This window comes from Eptatretus burgeri, chromosome 11 (assembly GCF_056783735.1).
Source record: "Eptatretus burgeri isolate ZD-2024b chromosome 11, Ebu_testis_v1, whole genome shotgun sequence".
Classification (NCBI taxonomy): Eukaryota; Metazoa; Chordata; class Myxini; order Myxiniformes; family Myxinidae; genus Eptatretus; species Eptatretus burgeri.
Window position 1 is genome coordinate 6,898,661 of NC_140971.1, and position 24,338 is coordinate 6,922,998.

General features: G+C 46.3%; 1 protein-coding gene and 1 pseudogene across 1 annotated transcript; one reads left to right on the forward strand and one right to left on the reverse strand.

The window, feature by feature from the left end:
* The first annotated feature begins 6,934 nt into the window (after positions 1 to 6,934).
* On the forward strand, positions 6,935 to 8,424 carry LOC147016411 (uncharacterized; annotated as a pseudogene).
* A 1,374-nt stretch (positions 8,425 to 9,798) lies between these two features.
* Positions 9,799 to 16,131, reverse strand: GAPDH (glyceraldehyde-3-phosphate dehydrogenase). The gene is made up of 11 exons (XM_085845046.1): positions 15,961 to 16,131; positions 13,486 to 13,585; positions 13,079 to 13,185; positions 12,780 to 12,870; positions 12,576 to 12,691; positions 12,388 to 12,469; positions 12,045 to 12,196; positions 11,869 to 11,947; positions 11,470 to 11,553; positions 11,289 to 11,386; positions 9,799 to 10,123 (listed from the first exon to the last, which is right to left on the reverse strand). The coding sequence occupies exons 1-11, from the start codon at positions 15,981 to 15,983 to the stop codon at positions 10,054 to 10,056; spliced, it is 1,002 nt and encodes a 333-aa protein (XP_085701172.1). The 5' UTR covers positions 15,984 to 16,131; the 3' UTR covers positions 9,799 to 10,053.
* Between the last annotated feature and the right edge of the window lie 8,207 nt (positions 16,132 to 24,338).

Consider the following 24,338-nt stretch of genomic DNA (forward strand, 5'->3'; position numbering starts at 1 on the left):
AGATTTGATTGAGGGCTTGATTAGTGGATTCATCAGGTTTTGTTTACCGGTACTTCGGTCTCCATGAGAGGTGAGTGGTCATAGAGAGCGATGCAATTGTGGATAAGTAAATCTGTCACTAATGGATAAACCAGGGACACACACACATGTTCCTGAGAGCCAAAGTCCAAAACAATGTTCCTTACAGATAAAGTCCATAACAATGTTCCGAATGCAATGTTCGGGTCACAACGATGCCACTGGTTACGTGTTATACAAACTCCATCATCAATATCTCTCAAATTGTATGTTCATATGGAGCAATTGGCTTTAAATTTGAATCAATTCCTCCAGGCGCACGGGAATGTTGATATTTTATACCAACTCAATCATTGGAATCCAAAAATAAAACCCCAAACAAAAACAAACCAAGCACACCATTGAACACCGCACACAGAAGTGAGATTTTTAGGGCTATGAAAATGATAGCACCACACTGCAGGCGATTGTGAAGCCATTGATAGATAACTGGTATTTTAGCAAGCTCGATGGATGGACACCACTATTACTACAGTGAAAGTTATATAAAAGTTGATTTTTGAATGTGGACCAGTTCCACCATTCGTTGGTTACATCTACAAAAGGTTGAGCACTGTACCCAGGGGGCAAGAGTGGTCAACGAGACACGGTCTGCTATAAAAGGTTGTTGTGTATGGTTGGATTCCTTAGACCCCCAGCAACGACTTCTGGGTGGACAACCTTTCCAACAGGCAACTGTAACTCTGCAATTCAAGATGGCGTCCAAGATGGCCACCATATTTTTAAATCACCAGAACGTCGTCAATTTTCAAAAAATCTTAACCCGGAATGCAAATGGTGTTAATTTATGGCATACAAGCTTTTTAGGGGTATTGAACTCAAATCTGCTGTATGCCCAGCTCAAAAATGGCCCATAATGCCTCAAAATTGAGAACTCCAAGATGGCCGCCACCGACGGGCTGAAATGTATTTATGTACAAATCTTTTTGACTAAACAAGGTAGAAACTTGAATGAAATGTGCTTTTATAATTTTCATATATGGGGAAATCCAACGCCATATTCAGTTTTGAGATAAAATGTGAAAAAACTGCTTGAAACTCATTTATTGCAAAAATTGTCTTTTTTGAAGATGAATAATTTGTCGATCAGATAAGATCCACAAGTTGGTCGATGCTATGTGTCCAAGAATAAATTACTTAGTTTGCAGTTTTTTTCCAGTTAGGAGCAGATAGTCGCCGCAGCCGGTCACGTCACAGGAGGAGTGACGTCACCGAACAGTCGAGCAACTCTTGTAACATCACGTTTAGCACGAGCGCATTAACGTCAAAAGGAAACAGCCCCATGGGCTGTGGTGCACGCTGTATGGTTTATGTCTATTTATTCCCGCTTATCTGTTTCTAAATTGTTACCAAGCCTCGAAGTTGTAAGTATTCATGTACCAGCTATTTGATAGTTTTCTTATTGACTGATATTCCTGGTCATTGTTCCTTTGTTTTTAGTGAAACCGTCTCGTCAATCACTCATTTCATTCGTTAACTTCTATCGTCATCCTAATTGTACCACTCTCCTCAATAGCCAATCGTCAACCTCATCATGATATTGTTGTGGTTGACGAAATTCGCAAACCACCATTCAGGTCCCTTAGGTGAGATATCTCTGTAAGTATATGTGTAGTTAGGCCCAAACCCGTTGTTTCGAGGGAATAAATGTCATTCATTCGGGCTGCGACCCTTTTAGATAGCCGTTTTTCTTTTACTATCTTTATTTTGGACCAGCCGCCATTACTACCATTACTACCACCACCAACCACGTCTCAACAGCCATCACACAACAACCACCAACCGCAACGCCGCTTCACAACAAGAACAACGCCAACAGCCACGACCTTTACCGTCACATCTCGCCCTCGCAACCATCGCATCACCGTCATTCCCGCGCTGCTTGTGGGCACCGATACTGGACTCGTGCAGGGCGCGCACCGAGCAGCCGGTGCAGAAACACCAGCCTTTCCGAAGAAATCGGATCAAAAACGACTCACGCCCACTTCTGTTCCGTCCTATCAGCGAGCATGGGGCGATTTGGCCCCGCCTCCAGGTGCGTCGGAGTAATATCGCTATATGCAGATTCATGGATCAAAAAGCATTCACGCCCACTTTTCCTCTGTCCAATGGGGAGCCAGCCGGAGGTGAAGGGTCGGAGGTAAAGGGTCGAAGGTGAAGGAGTGAAGCCCCGGGGGCTATAAAGGGCCGCGTTCGCTCGTTGAGTAGTTGAGTTGGGAAGAGTTGGCAGTTGAGAAGAGAAGAGTCAGAGAAAGCAGTTGGACGGAGCTGAGAAGAGTGGAGAGTTGGAGAGGTGGCGGCGGCGAAGGCAGTCGAGAGGGCGCTCGTGTCAGAGTCGGGGAGCTGCGGAGAGGGGAGGCCGGTAACGCGACCGAGGTCGCGGTGGAGACGCTCGTCGCGGGACCCAAGCCAGCGCGATATCCTCTTTCCCCCGAGCATCAACAACCCCCTCCTGTTTCCCCCCGCGCTGAGATAGTGTGAGAAGGGGGCCCCGTTCCCACCCCATACCAGGCAGTGCCAGCGAGGCCCGTGGAGTCGGGGCGCCACCGCGATCTTGCGGCTCATCACCAGACGGGTAGGCTCGACGCGGTCTCGGCCCCAGGCCCGTCTGCCCCCCTCATCGTTGAGGGTGGTCCCTTTTTCTTTTGCTTTGAGTATATGTGTTGTCGGCGCCGTCTGTGAAGTAAAACTGTTTAAGTGTTGCCGTGTGCTCAGTAGTCGGTAGTAGATCTGCATTGTGTTTTGCTTTAACATTTGCTTTTTGTGCATTATTGTGTGTTTCTTCTTCTTTTACATTTGCTTTTGGTGTATAATTGTATATGTGTGCTATCCGTGTGCCATCGCGAAATAAATGTGCTCTATGTTGAACTGTTCTCCCGTTTCGCTTCGTCTTTTCTCTAATTGAATCTCCATCTTACTTCACGTAAAGGGTTGGTCGTGGGCTAAAACGCCCGATAATTAATCGAACCGTCCAGGTTGACGATAACACCGCTCGGTTATCCCGATAGTACGGAACGGGTCGCTTAAAGTGGCCCGTGTCCGAAGTCGACCTGCGGCGAGGTGCGATCGCCCGGTCTACCCTCCGTGTGGGTACTTAGGTAGGTCGAATTTGGCGAGCAACCCTATCCCACGCGGGGGGCCGATTGGCACGATCGTGGTGAGGCCGAAAGGCCCACCCGTGACTAGTTCCCGGCGTTAGTCCGAGAGGGTCACGACGGGATTGTCCGTCCGGTGGGCGACGTGCCGCGATTCGAGTTACGTGGCCGTTCGCACGCCGGTGGGCGCGAATCCGCAACAATATGTATAGTCATTTGTAGTCTTAACCGCACGTGCATCTTAATCGTCGTGTCCCGTCTTTCTATAGTCAACGTCCTTTCATCGCTGAAGGCACAGACCGTACTCGAAAAAGACCAGTGTCGCTGGAGCCACAGTCACAAAAATCATGTGGGCAGAAATGTCCAAAAAAAACTGTGTGATCTGTCGTGGTGTGGGCATTGTGTAGTGTGTATGTAGTGCAGCAAATCAGAAGTTTGCATGTACTCTAGTTGCTAGTATGCATAACATGGTGGTGGTTTTGTTGCAGGTGATTGCATGAGTGGTACGATGATGACAGCAGAGAAACAGGTGCTGGAGGGAAGCTCGTCACTGAAAAAGGAACCCAAGAGGAGACACCAGGACACTGACATTGACTACAGAAAGTGCATCATATTTCAAGGACTTGGTGCAAAGGGACTATATAATATCACAACAGACAAACTAGTTTTGGCCATGAAGGCTCGACAAGATGAGACATTTGAGAGACTCAAACATGACTCGGCTACTGGTACATGGCTGACAGACAAGATACCCAAATGGCGCACGAATGAGAGGAGTTACAAACTTGCTGAAAAGAAGAACCAAGGAAGAAGTGATGAAGACTTCAACCAGCCTGGGTGTGGCACCTCTTCCCAGCATTCAAGGTTAACCAGGAGAAACACACCAACATTTGATGCGAAGAATGCATGCCTCATCTGCAACAAACGGTAGATGCGTGGCAAAGAGTCAACATGCAGAGTATCTACAGAAAACAGTCAGCAGAGCATCATTGATAAGGTAAAGCAACTAAAAAGAAAGGACATTCTCTTCAGACTGGTTGGTAAAGGACATGACATGGTGGCCAATGATATTGTTGCGGGGTCGGACGTCGGCTGCGAGCACGACCGCTCGAGGGGGCTGCGGAGTCGGCTCGACCGATTGCCCAGATTTCAGATCGTACTTCTTTGGAAAAGTCCGAAGAGTACGAGTCCCTTTCGGACCGTGAAGCGTCAATATTTCTGCCACGTGGTCCAGGGTTATTTGCCAAATCTTCAAAATACCTCGAGACCACGTGGCGATCTACCGAGTCTTCACACCCTCGACGGCACCCGTACGGAACGAGCTGCTGAGCGCGCTCGACCCGTGTGCGATCGAAAGGTTTAATTGCCGAGATCCGTCCGTCCAAATGTCCCCTTACAGCCGTAACCGCTTTTACTATTTCTCCAACACGCAGCTCGCTCAGCCAATGAAGGAATGGACACGAACGAGCCGAAACATTTAACAAATGTGGTTTATTTATACAATAATGGGGGGAAACTAGGGAAGCACGCAAGAAGCAGAACTAAGCCGAATATGCAAGGTATATACAGCAAAAACACTTATACGATTTACTACTTGGCAGACGGGCCCACGGACACACACCCAAAGATGACCGGACCAAATGGTCTTTATTTAGGCCCATCTCGGACCTGTCCGCCTCGTATGGTCTTCAAGCTGATTCGGTCCGGCGAGAGGCGAGCCGAACACCAGCGGGCGATCCTTACGTTCCTGCGGGGACTGGCGTCGCTCGAGCTCTCGGTCGTGGTGAGGAGGACAAGGACTACGTCGACAAAGACCGGCCAGACAGGCTCCCCAAGACGAGCGCTCCAGTAAGATGAAATGTCCAGGTCGGGAGATGCCCTCCCTTGGCTGTCCAATGTCTTCCTTTCCACCTTGTCTCTCTTCTTGTCCACCGGAGATGCCCTTCTCTGACCAGCTTCTGCCTCCCCTTTTATGCGCCCCCGCCGGCTCGACCCCTCCCCCACTCGTCCCGCGGAGAATCCCGGAGCAGAGGGTTGTCCTTGTTCTCTGCAGAACTGTTGTAACGGTCATTTCTGTTGTCGTAGCTGATTTGTTTTCCAATAAAAATCCTATCGAAAAAAATAAATGACAGCGCATGAACATTTAATTACCCATTAGACAAGGGAAAGGGAGCAATCTATAAAACACATACTTACCACATAACTCATCCAAAGGAACTGTATGTTGTGTGCGATAAGTTTCCAAATTTGTAACAATATATTGTTGCGAATTCGCGCCCGCCGGCGTGCGAGCGGCCACGTAACTCGAATCGCGGCACGTCGCCCACCGGACGGACAATTCTGTCGTGACCCTCTTGGACTAACGCCGGGAACTAGTCACGGGTGGGCCTTTCGGCCTCACCACGATCGTGCCAATCGGCCCCCCGCGAGGGATAGGGTTGTTCGCCAAATTCGACCTACCTAAGTACCCACACGGAGGGTAGACCGGGCGATCGTACCTCGCCGCAGGTCGACTCCGGACACGGGCCACTTAAGCGACCCGTTCCGTACTATCGGGATAACCGAGCGGTGTTATCGTCGGCCTCGACGGTTCCGATTAATTATCGGGCGGATTAAGTCCACTACCAACCCTTTACGTGAAGCAAGATGGAGATTCAATTAAAGAAAAGACGAAGCGAAACGGGAAAAACAGTTCAACATAAGGCACATTTATTCCGCGGCAAACGGAAAGCACACATATACAATTACAACAATTATGCACCAAAAGCAGATGTAACAAAAGAAACACAACAATGCAGATCTACTACCGACTACGCGAGCACACGGCAACACTTACACAGTTTTACTTTACAGACGGCGCAGACAACACATATACTCAAAAGCAAAAGAAAAGGGCCACCCTCAACGACAAGGGGACAGACGGGCCTGTGGGCCGCGAGACCGGGTGGAGCCTACCCGTGTTGTGACGAGCCGCAAATGTGGCGGCGGTGCCCCGACTCCGCGCTCCTCCGCGGGTTTCGTTGGCACTGCTTGGAATGGGGTGGGAACGGGGCCCCCTTTCCGCACTATCTCAGCGCGGGGGGAAAAAGGGGGGGAATTGTTGATGCTCTGGGGAAAGAGGATAGCTGGCTTGCTTGGGTCCCGCGACGAGCGACTCCACTGCGACCTCGACCGCGCTCCCGGCTTCCCCTCTCTGCAGCTCCCCGACAGACTGACTCTCCTCCAGACCCGTCTTGACTGCTGCTGCCACACTTCTCCAACTCGCCTTGACTCTTCTCCAACTCCCTTGACCGAAAAACTCTGCCGCTGCCACACTTCTCCAACTCGCCCGAGCCCAAAACTCACTGAATTCGCCCCGTGCTTTATAGTGGTGTCGGAGATCCCATATGCAAATTTCTGGATCAGAACGAGCTCGGGGGTGGAGCCACGCTCGCCCATTGGATGGAGAAAAAGGGGCGTGAATCTCCCCTGATCCTCGAATTTGCATATATCGATTCTACTCCGACGCGCCTGGAGGCGGAGCCAAACCGCCCCGCGCTTGCCGATTGGACGGATCAGAAGTGGGCGTGTACCATTCCTGATCCGACCTTTCCTCGGAAAAGCCGCACTTTGTACCCGCGGTTCAGCTCGCCCTGTACGAGTCCAGGAAAGCCCGACGCTCGGCGCCCACAAGCGGCGCGGGAACGGACGCAGAAGGAGAGGCGGAGGCGGTGGAGGGTCCAGAGTGCTGGTCCATGGCCACGGTGACGCCTGGAATGGCGGTGATGCGATGTTTACGGGAGCGAGCTGTGAAGGTAAAGGTCGTGGCTGTTGGCGTTGTTGTTGTTGTTGTTGTTGTTGTTGTGAAGCGGCGTTGCGGTTGGTGGTTGTTGTGTGATGGCGGTTGAGACGTGGTTGGTTCAAAATAAAGATAGAACAGAAAAACGGCTATCTTAAAGGGTCGCAGCCCGAATGAATCACATTTATTCCCTCTAAACAACGGGTTTGGGGCTAACTACGCATGTACTTATAGAGATATCTCACCTACGGGACCTGAATGGTGGTTTGCGAATTTCCTCAACCACAACAATATCATACCACAAGTCATGCATGGCTGCATTCAAAGCACATCGTGTCCCCACTGAGAAATCAACAAAACAAAACCTGTATGATGTTGCATTCGAGCGACCTGGAGCTCCCCCTTTTCCATGACGTGTGTGGGTATTTGGTGAAGTCACTGCGGGACCAATACAGGGCCATTTCACGTGAGCTCGGAGTAAAAACAGCAGATTCATACCGATCTATCACCCTCAAATTGAATCTGCAACAGAAATATGGCAAACGAATTTCCATTCTCGACCAAAGCTGTGGATTGGGATTCATTTGCGCGTCAACCATACCCCTTGGTGATGCACTGGAGAAACTGAGGCACCTCGAAGCAGCGCAACATGAGGATGAAAAGCATCGTACACTTCGGCATGCAGAAAAGATACTCTGAGCAGATTGCAAGCAATGCAAAAGACAATGCCAAAATGAAGTCAACGGATTTCTTTTGCAGCTGCTGCCAGACTTATTTCCGATTCCCTCTTCAATTTCACAGCTTTGCTGCTCAGTGAGACATCAACAAAACTGCAGGAATCTGGGAGAGTACTTGTCAACCAGCCAACAATGGAGAAGGCCCTCATCGCATCACAGCAACAGCTGCAACATATTGCTGGTGTACCCACAACATTGGCAATAGCCACGGCCTACCATGTCTTCAACCAGACACGCAGCAAGTCTTTGGAATTGCTGAACAACAGGCTTGGACAGGGTATTAGCTACGAGCGCTTGCAGTGTCAACCGACTGCTCAGAGTGCCAACATCATGCATAAGGTAGAAGATAGGGTGTACATCCCAGAGGGCATGACACATGGAACACACGTCTTCACAATGGACAAAACCAGAGAAACGAACTATTACACATGAAAATAGATAATTGATGACGTTATGGTGATTTAAAAAAAATATGGCACCATCTTGGACACCATTTTGAATTGCAGTTACAGTAGCCTGCTGGAAAGGTTGGCCACCCGGAAGTTGTTGCCAGGGGTCTAAGGAATCCAACCATATACAACAAACTTTTATAGTAGACCGTGCCTGTTTTCGTAAAAAAGGGGTGTTTTCCCGCTGGGTACTGAAGAATAAATCTAAAAGGATTGCAAGTGATCATCCACTCAGCAATTCTTGCTTTCAGATAATAGCAAGTAGAAGCTTGGTCTTGGCTTAATGGGTAAGGTGGCTGCCTTAAGATCTTAGGGTCGAGAGTTTGTGCACCGATCAAGCCTTCAAATAACACCAGATGGGTTTAAATCAGCCTGCTGGAAACAGGGACATGGAATGAGCACCACAGCTGCACACGAAATATAGCAAGGGGGATATTTCTCCCAAAAGTAAACTGGACCACCATGACCCAGGTAGTCACATGATATTCACACCGTTTGGTGACAAGATACATAGAATGACGTTAAAAAAAAATAAAAAATAAACCAATGTCGTGCCAAAAGGTGACCACGTGTGACTCAAGGTCACACTGAGGTGAACAGAGCTATCCACCAGGAGTGACTCCTTGAGGAATATCTGCCGACGAGAGATTCCGATGAGAATCGTTCGAGTAACCATGAAAAATATGCGTTTGCCTCATAACGTCACCAAATGACGTCATGTCTCAAGCTTGACATAGAGAAAGCACTCATCGAGGTGTTCAATTTGAGGTACTACACCATATGGTCCCAAAAACTTGAAAATTTGACCTTGGGGTCAAATATGTTTGACCTGAGGCGCTAACCATGAAGGTCAAGGACAATCGCCACCAAAAATTAATCAGCTGAGCGCCAGACCATGAACTATATTCCCATGAAGTTTGAAGACGATCCGATCAAAATTACTCAAATAAGGATTTCATCTCCTCCCCTGATTGGCGACAAAGTGACCTTTGACCTTCAAAATTTTATTCGCTGAAAGGGACCTCTATAGGCCTCTGATATGCAGTTACAAAAATTTCCAATAACTGTGCTCTGCAGAATTTATACATTAGACAAAAAAAAAAATACAAGCTGACCAACATATCTTGCAAAAACTTTGTTTTGGCAAGATAATAAATCTGAACCCTCCATTGCTCGGCTCACATGGGCAAAAACCCCAGAAAAAAAGAAAGATATTGGGGCCAATTCCTGGTGGAACTTTTTACAAACTTTCACACCTTTGATTTGTGTGGGAAACAGGGAGATTTGCGATGACATTCCAGACCGCTCCAGCTGCCTCCATTTGAAATGCTCTAACCACGACAAGCCAATTACATTAACGACCGTCGTGCATGGTTTAGCATTCCTGAATTATGGTTCACAAGTCAGTTTGAATCAGATTTCATGCTCTTAATGGTAGGTTAAAAGTGCATGTTGAGCCAAACTACAAAACAGCACACAATGTAAACTAGTTGCCAGTTCTGCTTTTCCATGTCAATGCACATGCTGCTTGGATCCTCCAAAAAATAAAAGAATTTAAACAGAAACCCAAGGTGGCCTTGATTGAGCAGGAAAGATTATTTCACAGCTTATCCAATCTTATCCTGCTCTTAAAGAAGAGAAATAAAACAAACTTCCACAAATCCATTTGCCTTCAGGTTTTATTCACAAGTCATACATGGACAAGGTCAGTACATCGGGACACGACAAAATTGGCAAACGAGGAAGAGATGGACAAGGCTTCGCTCACAGCACGGACACAGAGAAAGGTGGGTTGGGGGGGGGGGGGTGGTGCGTCACCAGAGACGGTCGAACATGCAAGCCCATTACAGTAACAGTTTGAGACCACAATCATTTGGGCTGAAGGAAGAACCGGAAGAAGCGACGAGCGGTCGGGTTCACTCTTTGCTCGCCATGTAAAGAACCAAGTCGACCACACGGTTGCTGTAGCCAAATTCGTTGTCGTACCTGGGAAAGGTGAAACAGCAAATGTAAACAATTGAATTCCTTCACAAGTACAAAATTGAAGGGCGAGAATTGGATCCCGAACAAACCAATCTTGATTTTATCTAACTAATGCCTAGTGCGTTGTAACAATCATCCTGTGGTGCACATCAAGGTGCATTGGAATGTAAACCATTGTCTTGACTCGAGTAATGCGAACCCGGTTGGATGTGGTGGTGTACAGATTTAGACCAAACAAACAAACAGAGTGGAGGATTTGATGCTCCAGCGATGAAATTTCCATTTTAGAAAAGCTTTGTCTGGTTTGAGAAACGCCACCCTCACCTCCTCTCTGCAGGTAATGCTGATCACTTGCTAGGCCCGACCATATTTGTCCGAATACGGCATCACAGTTACTCTGCCCTCAGGACAGGACTGCAAATAATTTGTCCAAGTACTGCTAAATGGAAAGTTTTTGACAGGGCCAACAAGGTGACGTGTTCTTCAGTGGCCAAGTATAGAATAAAATTATAACGGTTGTTGGGGTTATTAAAAATAATAATAAAAATTCAGAAGTTGACCACCGTTGATGCAGCGTCTTAACATGTTACGTTAGTTCCTCTCCTGCCTGTCTTACAACATCCCCACAGTAGGTTTCCCATTTGGAACAATTTTCAATCGTTTCATTGCCAGACAGGTGGCTCTGCATGCATATGCACACGTGGGACGAGATTCCAGACAATTGGCCAAATTCAGAACCAAAGAACTGGTAAACTGCAGGTTCATGTTCAAAATATAAAATTTAAATCACAACCAAGTAATCCCATGATCATAGACCGAACAAATTGCCTCACCGCACTTTGCGTGCACACAAAGCAATACATTGCAGACCCACGTTTGAAGAGGTACTTGGTTGGAAGGAGGAGGGTGAAGAAAATAAATGGTAATACTGGCTACCAGTAGGTGGTGATTGTGGTGTGAGCACATCAAGCGTAGACGGACACCCAAATGGCGAGGGTAATAGCAATTCCAAACACCACCAGTCAGTTTGGAAGTCTAATAAACAACAATGAAATATTTGCAATCAAAGCTACAAACTAAATGGCCAAATGGTGTTATATTCAAGGAACTACTAAAGGGAACACAAAGTCAAACCACCCCCCTGACGTTGATCGGTGCAAATCCTCACCATGACACCAACTTCACAAAGTGATCGTTCAGGGCAATCCCTGCGCCAGCGTCGAAGATGCTCGAGTGACAGTCACCATTGAAGTCAGACGAGACCACCTGGTGGAATAGAGGGACGAGGTCAGGTCGACACAGAAGGTCCATTTGGAGATCTATAAACACGAGATCAAGAGGCCACGCACCTGTTCCTCGGTGTATCCCAGAAAGCCCTTCATGGGACCTTCAGCTGCGGCCTTGATTTTGGCTTTGATGGCATCGTACGATCCCTGAGTGGAGGAGAAATGGGTGCGTGTACTCAAGCAGCAAAATATTTATGATAATAATATTTCAATAAAAACAAATCACATGACGTGGGGACGTATCATTTAAAAAAGGAAGCAATGGAGATCAAAACCAAATTGGATTTGAATCACAAACACCTGTGTTAATCACGTGATCAGATTACAAAGCAAGGCTGAACAACCATCTCAGCAAATCACTTTAAGCTTCAAATATATTCCATGCATAAGCTCGAGTTAAGATGGTTTGTGTTTAAGGGTCAGGTGACCTGGCCGCGCTATGCGTGGTCAAGCTCCGCTCACCGGCTTTTCAAGACGGCAGGTCAAATCAACCACAGATACATTGGCAGTCGGTACACGGAACGCCATGCCAGTCAGCTTCCTGGCATTTGGACAGAGGAAGAAACGTTGGTCAAAGTCAAACACAGAGCGACATTGCCACAAAAACCCGAGGGAAGCGGTGGATTGCAGACACCAACCCGTTCAGATCCGGGATGACTTTGCCCACGGCCTTGGCGGCACCAGTCGATGCTGGAATGATGTTCTGGGCGGCACCACGCCCATCTCTCCAAAGCTTACCGCTTGGTCCATCCACGGTCTTCTGGGTGGCAGTGTACGAGTGGACCGTCGTCTGGGAGCAAACACGGATCAAAAGCGTCAGGACCGAGCCTTGTGGGGTTGGCCAGACAGTAACAAACATGTCCCAAATGCGGGCTCAAAGGTTTAGAAACCGTTATCACCAAACACTCACCTTTGACCTGCAACATCAAAAGCAAAAAAAAAAGCAAAGAAAGACAGAAAACATCTCAAAAGTTGTCTTACCATGAGTGCTTCAACAATCCCAAAGTTATCATGGACAACTTTGGCCAGAGGGGCCAGGCAGTTGGTAGTGCAGGAAGCATTGCTGGAACAGGAAAGGGGTGGGGGGGGGGGAAAACAACCAAACAAACGTTAGACTTCATTCACACAATTGAGAATCAAGCAATGCATGCCAGAGGCAGCCTTGTCACCTGACGATGGTGAGTGACGGATCGTATTTCTCATGGTTAACCCCCATCACAAACATGGGTGCGTCGGCAGAAGGAGCAGAGATGACAACACGTTTTGCACCACCCTTCAGGTGAGCCTGCACAAGATGGGCACAACAGGTGAACAATGCTTCAGGGTTCACGGATGCACAAGACACGACGACAGGTGTGTGGAGTGCTACGTACGGATGCCTTTTCCTTTGTGGTAAAAACACCAGTCGACTCGACCACGTACTGTGCACCAGCGCTGCCCCACTTGATGTTGGCAGGGTCACGCCTGCACCCCAGCACAAAAAACAAACATGGGGTCAAACAAACCAAAATAAATAAATAAATAAAACTCGTTTAAGACCAAGTACCTCTCCCATCACACAGGTGTTGAGAACACCAACAACCTCAATCCCCCCCCCCCCATCAACAGAAGACAAATTGATCCTATTTACAGCAAGACAGACAATTGATCTCTGCACACGACCAGCACTCACTCCTGGAAAACTGCGATCTTGTGTCCATCAATGACGATATGGTTTCCTTCTGCTTTCACACTCCCCTTCCATTTTCCATGGGTTGAATCATATTTGAACATGTACTCCTGACACACACAAACAAACAAATTAAGACAAGCTTCCAGGCGAGCCCATCCGAGCATGGGGTGGGGTCAGGGTAATTGGATTTTCAGTTCAAATCCCACAATTTTACGAAACACCTCCTGCATGCAATCTATGTGCAAGGTCCACCATGTACCACGTCAACCTAAAAAAGCAGGATAAACGTTTGTCACGATCAAATTTTGTTTGAGGAAGGCCAGCCAAACGGCACGGCTCCGAACAATAAAAAGGTGCAAAGACGATCAAAATTGCACGATGACGGCACGAGAAGTCAGGCTTCATACCATGTACGTGACGTCGATGAAGGGGTCATTAATGGCCACGACTTCCACCTTTCCATTCAAAATGGCAGCCCTGGTCACCAGACGGCCAATGCGACCAAACCTGCAAGGGAACACAACAGGAAACTCCAGAGCACAACCACAACATCGACCGATCATATACCATGAGAGACTATCGCTGCAAGCCACGGAGACCTTCCATGGAGGCCAGAAGCTTAAACCATCATATTGCAAAGAAGCAATTTTTAATCATTATTATTTTTCCCCCTGAGCTCGTCTTGGAAGAGAGTCACTGGAAGGACTGATCCTTCGATGAGTACAGACCACCAAATAAGGTGCACGTTCAAGGAATCGTTTTACATCAATTTAGACTGAGGACCACCCTGAGAGGTCACAAGAAATGGCAGATTGTGCTGGGAAGCATTCGCCAGAATTCAGAAAAAAAAATAAAAAATAAAAAAAAAAACAACCACAAGCTCTTGGCAAATAGGTAAACACCCTCAATGGATCAATGGAGAGGAAACCTTCACATTTGCTCAAAATTGGAGGAATCAATCCAACAATCACAAAATGTGGCGAGCAAGTCACATACTCAAAAAAAAATCAAAAAAAAAAATCAAAAAAAATCTTGGAGATCAAGTGCACAAGACACCACGATCACATGACAATCTCCATCGGGATTAAGGAACCAATGGCCAAGTCAATGCAGAGAAAGCCGAGCACCGCAGGGAGATCTTGGTCGGAAAGGTTGTGGATGATACGGAAGATAATTGCACACGAGCATGTCCGTTTTTGGGAGGGGGAGCGTCGGGTTACGTCCAACTGTTGACAAAGCAGCATTTTGCTGCAGCAGGGGGGGGGGAGGGGAGGGGTGGGTGTTTCGCAATCTCCTCACGGTGGCAAACCAAAAGGTCAGTGCTATAATGGTCTTCACCACGGCATGCCAAGCATGCACACTCCAATCCTCAGGGTGCTGGCTCGCCGGTCTCCGCTTGGCGACCCATTTAGGGAAGGCGAGTGTACGAGTGGCTCCAATGGACAAACAGCGATCCGAGCACGGTCCGGTCCTTCGTTTAAAAAAAAAAAATAAAATGTTTCGGGCAGGAAGAAATAGCTGGCGTCAAAAAGGTCAAACCTGCTCAGCAACTTCGACACCCACAAGGCATTCCACGAAGACATTCATCCCACCGGGTTGGCTTGGAGGGCAACAATCATTACCAAGGCAACGGATTGCTCCGGGAACCATTACAATGGTAATTAAGCAATCCCAACAAAGGACAATTTCGAGTAAACATTTAAAAGGAGAGTCATGGGTTGGGTGCGTCCCAATGTCAAACCCATTATTCATTCATTCATTCATTCCACAGGCTGGAACACACCACACACCACACACCACAAACACACACCCTTTCCCACATGGCAAGACGGATGCAACATCCGGTTGAAATTTTTCAGTCTTGTGCGGAACGTGAATGACGCATTTAAAATGTCGTGGGAAAGAAGACCCTGGGCAGTCAGGATGGTGGGACGGTTGGTTACACGTCAAAATGGTGGGAAATGGAAATCACGGTGGGTGTGCATACGAGCTCGAACGACAACATCTCCCGTTCGCCATGTACGGTTTCATTTAATTCTAGTACTCAAATAACTCCCCCCCCCTCCCCACCACATCGGTTCCTTACGTATATTGATGAATCTGCTATCGCCGCTACAAAAAACAAAGGGAAGATAAGATTAAAAAAAAAAAAAAAAAAAAAAAAAAAAAAAAAAAAAAAAAAAACTAACGATGGGGGCGGGCGAGAAGAGATTAAAAAAAAAAAAAGGGGACCTACAGTAATTACGTCATCGTGGTCATTACGGATCTGACCGGAAGTCACGTCCGCACGAGGAAATTAAAACTACGGAAAAAACAAAACAAAAAAACAAAAACGCTCATCGCTTTATATTCATTTCGTTAACATTGCAAACACAATATAAAAATAATCAAAAAAAAAATTAAAAAGTCCGCAGTGACGTCATCCGCCCATAACGTGGTAAGATTGCAGATTTTACCCACAACGGTACGTCATCAATTTAAAACGATGAACAGATAAATTCGGAAATGTTCGAACGTCTTCGAGGAGTATAGAATAAAGATCACGAGTGTAAAAACGTCGCATCCTTTGGACTGCAAGGTCATCGAGGTCGTTCGGCGATCAAACGCGTGGTTATGGCGCGAAAAAAAAAAAAAACAAGAACAAGGAAATCGATTGGGGATTCTAAACGTCGTTCAAACCGGGTTTATATATACATCATCTTAGTGGGGAGGGATGGGAGAATAAACAAATGACATTCAACCCAGCATCCCCGACCCTTCATCGTGACCCAATTTCGTGCGCCTCACGTCCGTCCACCCGTCGAGGTTCTGAGTAAACGTGCACCAAGAGCAGCACGTGCGGCACCAGAAAACACACGTGGGACATCGGTAGCGATGCTCACCCGTTGATGCCGATTTTCACCATGGTGAGCACAAATGGAGGACCCGGCACCGAGAAAGCAGACACACGGCTGAGAGCAGAAGCACAAGCAACGTCTTCCTGCGTTTCCGAACCTTATATGAGCACTCTTCAGATGGCCCGCCCCTTTTTCACATGCCCCGCCCCTCTGAGCCTACGTCACGGAATACCACCAGACCACGCCTTCCCACTTGTCCCCGCCCTCTCAATCTTCATGAGGTAATATTATGCTCTTATTTGCAGGACGGTTTGTCCGCCAAAAACATTCTTTAAATCACCGGAAGGAATCAGTTTTACCATTTTATGGATGAAGTCTCTCATAGAATTGTTTGAAAACAATGAGGTGATAACGAGAGCGAATTTGAACACCAGAGATCGCTGGAATGCGAACTATGCATCTACTTATTACGTACGCAACGTGAACAGGGTTGTTTCTTCAGAGAGCGCGAGAGGAGAGGAAGGAAGACAGAGATTCACGCGTTGGGGGTTTACACAAGCACTTGAGTTGTGGAGCCTCGGGTTCGAATCTCGACCGAACGAAAACTGTCATCTGCCAGCACTGGTTGTTGTTGTTGTTGGACCCCAAGATGTCTTTCACGAAGAGCGGCAAGTCATCTCTGGTACCCTGAACAGCCGGTTCGTGAAAGACTTGGTGCACAATCGTTCCCACTTGTAAAATCTCATAACATTCACAATTGTTGCAAATCGGTGACTTTTTAATCCCGAGAACCACAACAAATCGAAAATCAATTTCACCAATCAGCCTCCTGGAGTTCCAAATGGGCGTGGCCCCACCTCGGGTGTGGCGTAGCAAGCTCGGCTGGTCGTCCCCAAATCTCGTACCTTCTGCGGTGTCAGCACGTGCTCGGGTTTCATTAATAAATTTCTATTGATGGCGTTTTGCATCATTCCATGAAAACTCGGGTTACAGATACCGGATGAGTTATTGGAGAAGACTTTGTACGTTATAGAAAAGAACATTATTCAGGGGTTATTATGTGTGAGTGTTTCATTGACCTCAGGCTGAGGTGCATGTGTGGTGTGTGCAAACGAGACAGTCTTGTTGGACTGCGCACTTTGACCCCATGGGCCATGAGGTCAAAGTGCACGTTCCAAGCTGTTTAAATGTTTCCAGTTTTACCCTCGCCGGAGGAGAGGAAATTACGTTTGGGGCCATTTGTCACTTGCAAAATCGAAGATGGTTCAAGTACATTGGATATTTGTCACAGTCCATTTTGTCATTCTGTCTGTTTGTCGCCGACAGGTCACAATTTTAAACGAGTCTTCACGAAACTTCACCAAGTGGTCGAGTTTGTCATGAGGAAGAAGCCTCTTGTTTTTGAAGTCAAAGGTCATCTTGAGGTCGAATTTCTAAAATCGTCATTTTTCATCCGGTCGACTTGAAATTTAAACAACATTTGCATATTGCGTCACTGGATTGGGAAACTATTTTTGAGGTCAAAATGTCAAAGGTCAAACGTCTAAAATTGTCAAATTTTTTTATTTGAAAAATAATCAATTTTCATCCCATCGACTTGAGAGTTAAACAGTAATTTCATAGTGCATCGCTGAATTGAGAAACCAAGTGCTTGAGGTCAAAAGGTCAACTCGAGGTCAAAGTTCGAAAATCATCAATTTTTATCTGTAAAATAGTCAATTTTCATCCGATTGACTTGGGAGTTAAACAGCAATTTTGTAGTGCATCGCTGAATTGGGAAACCAAGTGCTTGAGGTCACAAAAGGTCAACTCGAGGTCAAACTTCGAAAATCATCAATTTTTATCTGTAAAATCGTCAATTTTCATCCGATTGACTTGGGAGTTAAACAGCAATTTTGTAGTGCATCGCTGAATTGGGAAACCAAGTGCTTGAGGTCAAAAGGTCAACTCGAGGTCAAACTTCGAAAATCATCAATTTTTATCTGTAAAATCATCAATTTTCATCCGATGGACTTGGGAGTTAAACAGCAATTTTGTAGTGCATCACTGAATTGGGAAAACAACTAATTTAGGTCAAAAGGTCAACTCAAGGTCAAACTAAAGTCATCAATTTCATTCTGAAAAATAATCAATTTTCATCCGATTTACCTGAGCTTTGATTAAAATTGTCAATTTTTATCTCAATGAAATGGACAATTTCATGTAACCATGGCAACCTTTGGAGTTGGGGGGGAGGGGATTTTGCAAGTGTCATGCTCTCTCTGCACGACATCTTCTTCTTGTTTATTACTTGCAAAATCGAAGATTTTTCAAGTATATTGGTTCGTCAATTTTGTTGTCTGTCGCCTACAGGCCACAATTTCAAACCGATCTTCACGAAACTTCACCACATGGTAGAGTTTGTCATAAGGAAGAAGCCTTTTGTTTTTGAGGTCATAAGGTCAACATTGCCCAAAGGTCAACAACTTTGTTAGGGTTTCTAAGATCCTCAATTTTCATCCAATTGACTTGAAATTTGAAGAGGATTTTTTTTTGTATACCTTGGTCGAGGCTCGTATGAGAGCTAACACACAACTCACAGCAAGGAGGCATGAGACAAGAGGGGCGGGAGTGGAAGGGACAAAACAGTGGGGAACAGACACATTAGGTGAACTGTGGAAGGGAGAGGGATGGGGATGGGACGGGGAACATGGCGAAGAGAAGATGGACATTTCAGGGACTTTCAGGAAGGAAAGCAGGAGAAATGAAGGAAGTGGGCTTAGGTGGATTATCGGGGGTAGAAAAGATCGAGGATTTGGATGGGGGAAGATAAGAGGTGGTGGTGAACAGCTGTTTTGAAAGCCTGGAGGGAAGAATGGGAAAGAATAGAGTGAGGAAGTTTATTCCAAAGGCGGGAAAAAAGAGGAATGAAAGAGTGAAGATGAGCAGTGATTCGTGATTTTGGTAGTTTTACCAGAAGGGGGTTGCTGGCGGACCTTGAGCGCCCTGTGGAAATGTGGTGGGGACAAATCGCAGAGAGAGCAGGGGGGGCAAGGCTGGAGAGGAGTCGGTAGAAGACAGAAAGACCACCGACCAACCTGCGGTGACTGAGTGAGAGGCCCAAAGACTCAGCTTCATTGCGGGAGATGCCGATGATCTTAAATGCCCTGGTTTCGACAGCGTGAAGCCGGGAAAGGTGGGAGGCAGGAGCACCAGCCCAGAGGGGAGAGCAGTACTCCATCAGGCTACGGACAAAAGCTTTGTAAGTGGTCAGGAGCTCAAGAGGGCCGAGGAAGGACTTAGCACGACGGAGGATTCCCAGTCGGCAACTGGATTTTGAGGCGAGGTTGGAAATGTGACTTTCCCAGGAAAGGTCATGGCAGATAGTGAGACCTAGAAGCTTGAAAGAAAAGACTTCTTTCAGAGGATTGTTGAGAAAGTGGATGGGGGGGTTTTGTAAACGGTCCTTTCGAAGAGACATAGTGAGAGTGTGAGATTTGTCTGGATTGAAAGACATGTTCCACGTGTTGGACCAGTTTGTGATTTTATCCAGATCTGCAGTGAGCGAAGAAGCTGCTGCTTGCCGGTCTGAGGGATGACAGATGGTACGGCAGAGGATGGAGTCGTCGGCAAAGAGAAACAGAGGATTTTCCAGAGAGTCCGAGAGATCATTGATGAAAACCAGAAAAAGAACAGGGCCCAGAACGCTACCTTGAGGAACTCCAGCCTGCACAGGAAGAGGGGATGAAAGAACTCCATTTAGGGCCACACGTTGACTGCGACAGGAGAGGAAGTCTGCGAGCCATGAGTGGAGATGGCCTTGAATACCATGGGAAGAGAGTTTGGTGAGTAGGGCAGGGTGCCAGACTGTGTCAAAAGCACGTGATATGTCCAGGGATACAGCTCGGATTTCCTGTCTGGCATTGAGGACCTCCATCCATTGATGGGAGAGCAGAAGCAGCATATCCAGGGTAGAGTGACCTGGTCTGAAACAAAATTGATGATTGGAAATCAAGCCATTGGAGAAGAGGAAGGATTTCATATCTGAGGCGATGATGGATTCCATCACCTTGCTGATGATTGGGAGAAGGCTGATTGGTCTATAGTTACAGGGATCTGTTTTTGCACCTTTTTTATGCAGGGCAGTGATGTTAGCAGATTTCCAAGCAGATGGCAGATGACCTTGGGCAAATGAGAGGGTGAATAGAACAGAGAGAGGGTGAGCAAGAGCAGAAGAGCAGGCTTTGAGGACACGTGGGCTGATGCCATCTGGACCGGTTGCAGAATCTGACTCGAGGTTTGAAAGCAAGCTCTCCACCTTGTCAGGAGAAAAGGATACAGAGTCCAGGGACAGTTGGGTGCGACTGGGTAAAGTGGGTAGAGATAGTGATGGGTTTGGGACACAAGATTTAGCTGCAAACACCGAGTTTAGACATTCAGCTTTATCACGTGTGGAATCAGCAGTGCGGCCATTTGAGGTAAGGGAGGGGATGGAGGGGGAACACACACCAGTAACAGATTTGATTAAACGCCACCAGGATTTTGAGGAGGGAGAGAGGTTTGAGAGTTCAGACTTGAGATGAGAAAGATGTTGTTTTCTGGCTCTCCTGAGGGTAGATACACACTTGTTCCGAGCTTTGTGGAAAGAACTGAGATTGCCCTCAGTTGGGTTTGCTTTCCATGAGGCAAAGGCAAGTTGTTTCAGGACAACTGCCTCACCACAAGCTTCAGTAAACCAAGGGCGGGAGGAAGGGTAAGACAACTGAACACGAGAGGGGATAAATCTGTGCATGAGGGAGAGCAAGTTTCTTTGAAAGAATTCCCAGGATGAGTTGATGTTTGAGAAAGTAGTGATAGGAGACCAGTCTGTAAGTTTGATGGCTGCTCGGAGACCCTGCCAGTCGGCTTGAGTGAAATGCCAGACTCGACGGCGGTGAGGTGGTTCTCTGATAACAGCCAGAGAGATGTCCACTTTGACAAGGACGTGGTCAGAAGAACCAATTGGAGCGAAGGAAGAGCAGCAGATATTGTCAGGGAAATTTGTCAAAATCAGATCCAGAAGAGATGGAGTACCATTGGTTGAGATCCGGGTCGGGAAGTTGACCGATTGAGTCAGTCCCAATGAGTCGCAGAAAGCTTTTGCTGAGGTGCCATGGCAGGTGAGAGAGGTACCCACACCTAGCCAACTGGCGTGATGACAATTGAAGTCACCACATAAGAGGAAGAGAGAGTTTGGATGAGAAGATAGAAGATGGTCCATGTTTTCGGTCCATTTATTTTTCATGTCAATGAATTCAACCAGCGAATTATTTTTGAGGTCAACATGGAGCAACAGGTCACCATAGGCCCAAGGTCAACAACGAAGGTGAGATTTCTAAAATTGTCAATTTTCATCCGATTGACTTGAAATTTGTAGAGAAGTTATACTTCAGGTCACTGAATTCAGCCAGCAAATTCTTTTTGAGGTCAACATGGACCAAAAGGTCCACACAGGCCGAATTTCTAAAATTGTCAATTTTCATCCGAATCACTTGAAATTTGTAGAGGAGTTGCATAGTTGGTCATTGATTTCAAACACCAATTATTTTTGAGGTCAAATTTATTTTTTGGAGTTTGCAAGTATCCTGCTCGGCATGACGTCTTCTTGTTTGTTTGTCTGTTTATTTGTTTGCCCACACAGAACTTTTGTGTTTTTCTCTGTAACCACTTGTTGGATTGAGACAAAACTTTCACCACAGGAGCAACTACTCATGTGGAATGTTTGAATGATAATTATGAAGTCATAGGTCACGTGATGTGACAACCATTTTGGAAAAACGGAAAAACTTTGGAGCTTTGTATCTCTGAAACCATGCCAAGGAAAAAATTGAAACTTGGTATATGGCAAGTACCCCTCATGGGGAATAAGTGATTTTTTTATGATGTCATAGGTGCCTTCGTTATGACATCATAATCTCTAATTGCATATGGAGAACACTACATCTGTTAAGTATGAAAAACTTTGAGGGTCATCTTGGGATAAAATGGTCCACAGGAAAAACAATTGATGACATCATCGGACATGTGATTCCGCAGCCATTGTTTTTTTGTTTTTTTAAACCTTCAAAAATCTTCTTCTTTGAAATGGCTGAACAGATTGAGGTGAAACTTCACATAAATGTTCCCCAAGCTTTGGGATACCATGGTATTCACAAATATTTAATTGATAGTGAAATGGTCTGGCAGCCATGTTGGATTTAGCAAAAATCTTAAATTTTTTTTATTTCTCTTGAACCGCTTCATCGATCGACGTAAAACTTCATAATTATGATCCAGTGTTGATGGTTTTAAATTTGAACCTGATCAGACATGGTCAAGCAGGCAGAATTATTTAATTTATTCATCTGGGTTCTTTTTGATGAAGGTTCACTTGGCTGTGCCTGGATGGGTTTGAGGGGAGAGGAGTAGCAGCTGAAATGTGAATCCCATCCAGGTTCCTCCTGATGACTTCATGTTTGCTTTTTGCTTGTTTGGGTTCCTTCTGATGACTCCAATGCAGGAATGTACCTATTTGATCTTCCCCTTGATTTGAATTTACGATTATCCCATTCTACATTCAATTGAGTAATAATAAACGTCATGGGTTTGGGTCAGGGTCACGGTTAGGTGTCCCATCAGAGCGGGGTTGCATCAAAGCAGGACGTCTTGGTACCAGGTCATCACTGCCAGCAGTTACAAAGTGGCAGTTCTAATTATTTCTTATTAATTACATAACACACCAGTTCACAAACAACACACAAAACTACACAAACCAAGATCTCTGATTGCTCTTTTTTCTTGTTTTTATATTCAAAACGCTCTCCTTGCAAGAGGATGAGAGGAGGGGGTTCACCATTTGAAGAAGGACTAGACCTCAAGACCGAACAATATAAATTACATTTGGATGGAATCACCGGCACCATGAACATGAAGTGACAAATTCCTGTCTGGACTGTGGGTACCAATTCTGGAGTGTGTTCAGTGACAAAGTTTCTTGTAGAGCGCTTGTCAAGCGGCTTAAGCTTTAACGTGCCACTCCATTTGAGACTGTTAGTAAGGAACGGCTGGCTTGGCAAGCGCTAACTAGCTGCTTAGTAACTGAACACACCCCTTGTTATTGGATCCTCCTTGTCAGCGGTCAGTATACCCTGCTTGCTATCCCAGAGTAGGGTTACTGTTTAGGCAGCAGGTTCTGCATTATTAACTAGAACAGCACGCGGTAGAGCGCACACCTCCGCCAGGTGAACAGTTTACATTTTGTATCCCACCGATACGCCGTTTCTGGATTCAGACCTGAACCAAAATCTAATCGGCTTCTTCCTGTCACTCAATGATGAAGAATCACTTTCAAAATAAAAAAAAAATTCTGGTATCCGCATCCAGAAATTCACCAGAATCAAAACAATTGATCCCCGTCACAGACTCAACCCGTCCACCAAGTTTTGTCTGAATCCATCCACAACTTTGTGAGATATTGTGTTCACAGAGAGACAGACAAACCTTCGGTGACGGAAGTACCAAATCGATGAGGTGGGTCACACGATTCCTGTGCTCCGTGATTGTGAATTAAAAGCTTTCTGCCTGGCGTTGGCAATTCACGGTTAAGGTGGTATTGATTTCGAGCCCTCCCACCCCCCTCTCCACGTGGGCTCGTTGAATTAACACCAGGTGGGTTGACAGTCTGTCATCCTTCCGAGGTCGGCAAAATGAGTAGACCTATCACCTTACTGGTAACAGGGAGCGCTGCATCAGAGGAATAGCTGCGCTTCCAGTGTGTGTGTGTGTGTGTGTGTGTGTGTGTGTGTGTAAAAAGTTACTGTTATTGGATCTGAGATTGAGTGCAAATTTACTCCAAAATGAGCTGCTTGCACGTAGTTCCAGCATATGGCTGGGAAACAAGTGATTCCAGGCACCAAGAATAGATATCCGAGCCGAACAGACACTTTAAAAGTCGAATTTAATGGTATTTTGCCTGCCATTTTGGATTTTATCCGCCATATTGGATTTTGACCGCCATTTTGGATTATATCCGCTATTTTGGATTTTGACCGCCATATTGGATTTTATCCGCTATTTTGGATTTTGACCGCCATATTGGATTTTATCCGCCATAATGGATTTTGACCGCCATATTGGATTTGGTCCGCCATATTGGATTTTGACCGCCATTTTGGATTTTATCCGCCATTTTGGATTTTGACCGCCATAATGGATTTTGACCGCCATTTTGGATTTTATCCGCCATTTTGGATTTTATCCGCCATAATGGATTTTGACCGCCATATTGGATTTTGTCCGCCATTTTGGATTTTATCCGCCATTTTGCATTCTGTCCGCCCTATTGGATTTGAGGCGAAATCCAAGGTGGCCCGGCCCATCTGCCAAATTGAAAGTGGATGGTATTTGGGGAACGGAACCGCTGAGAT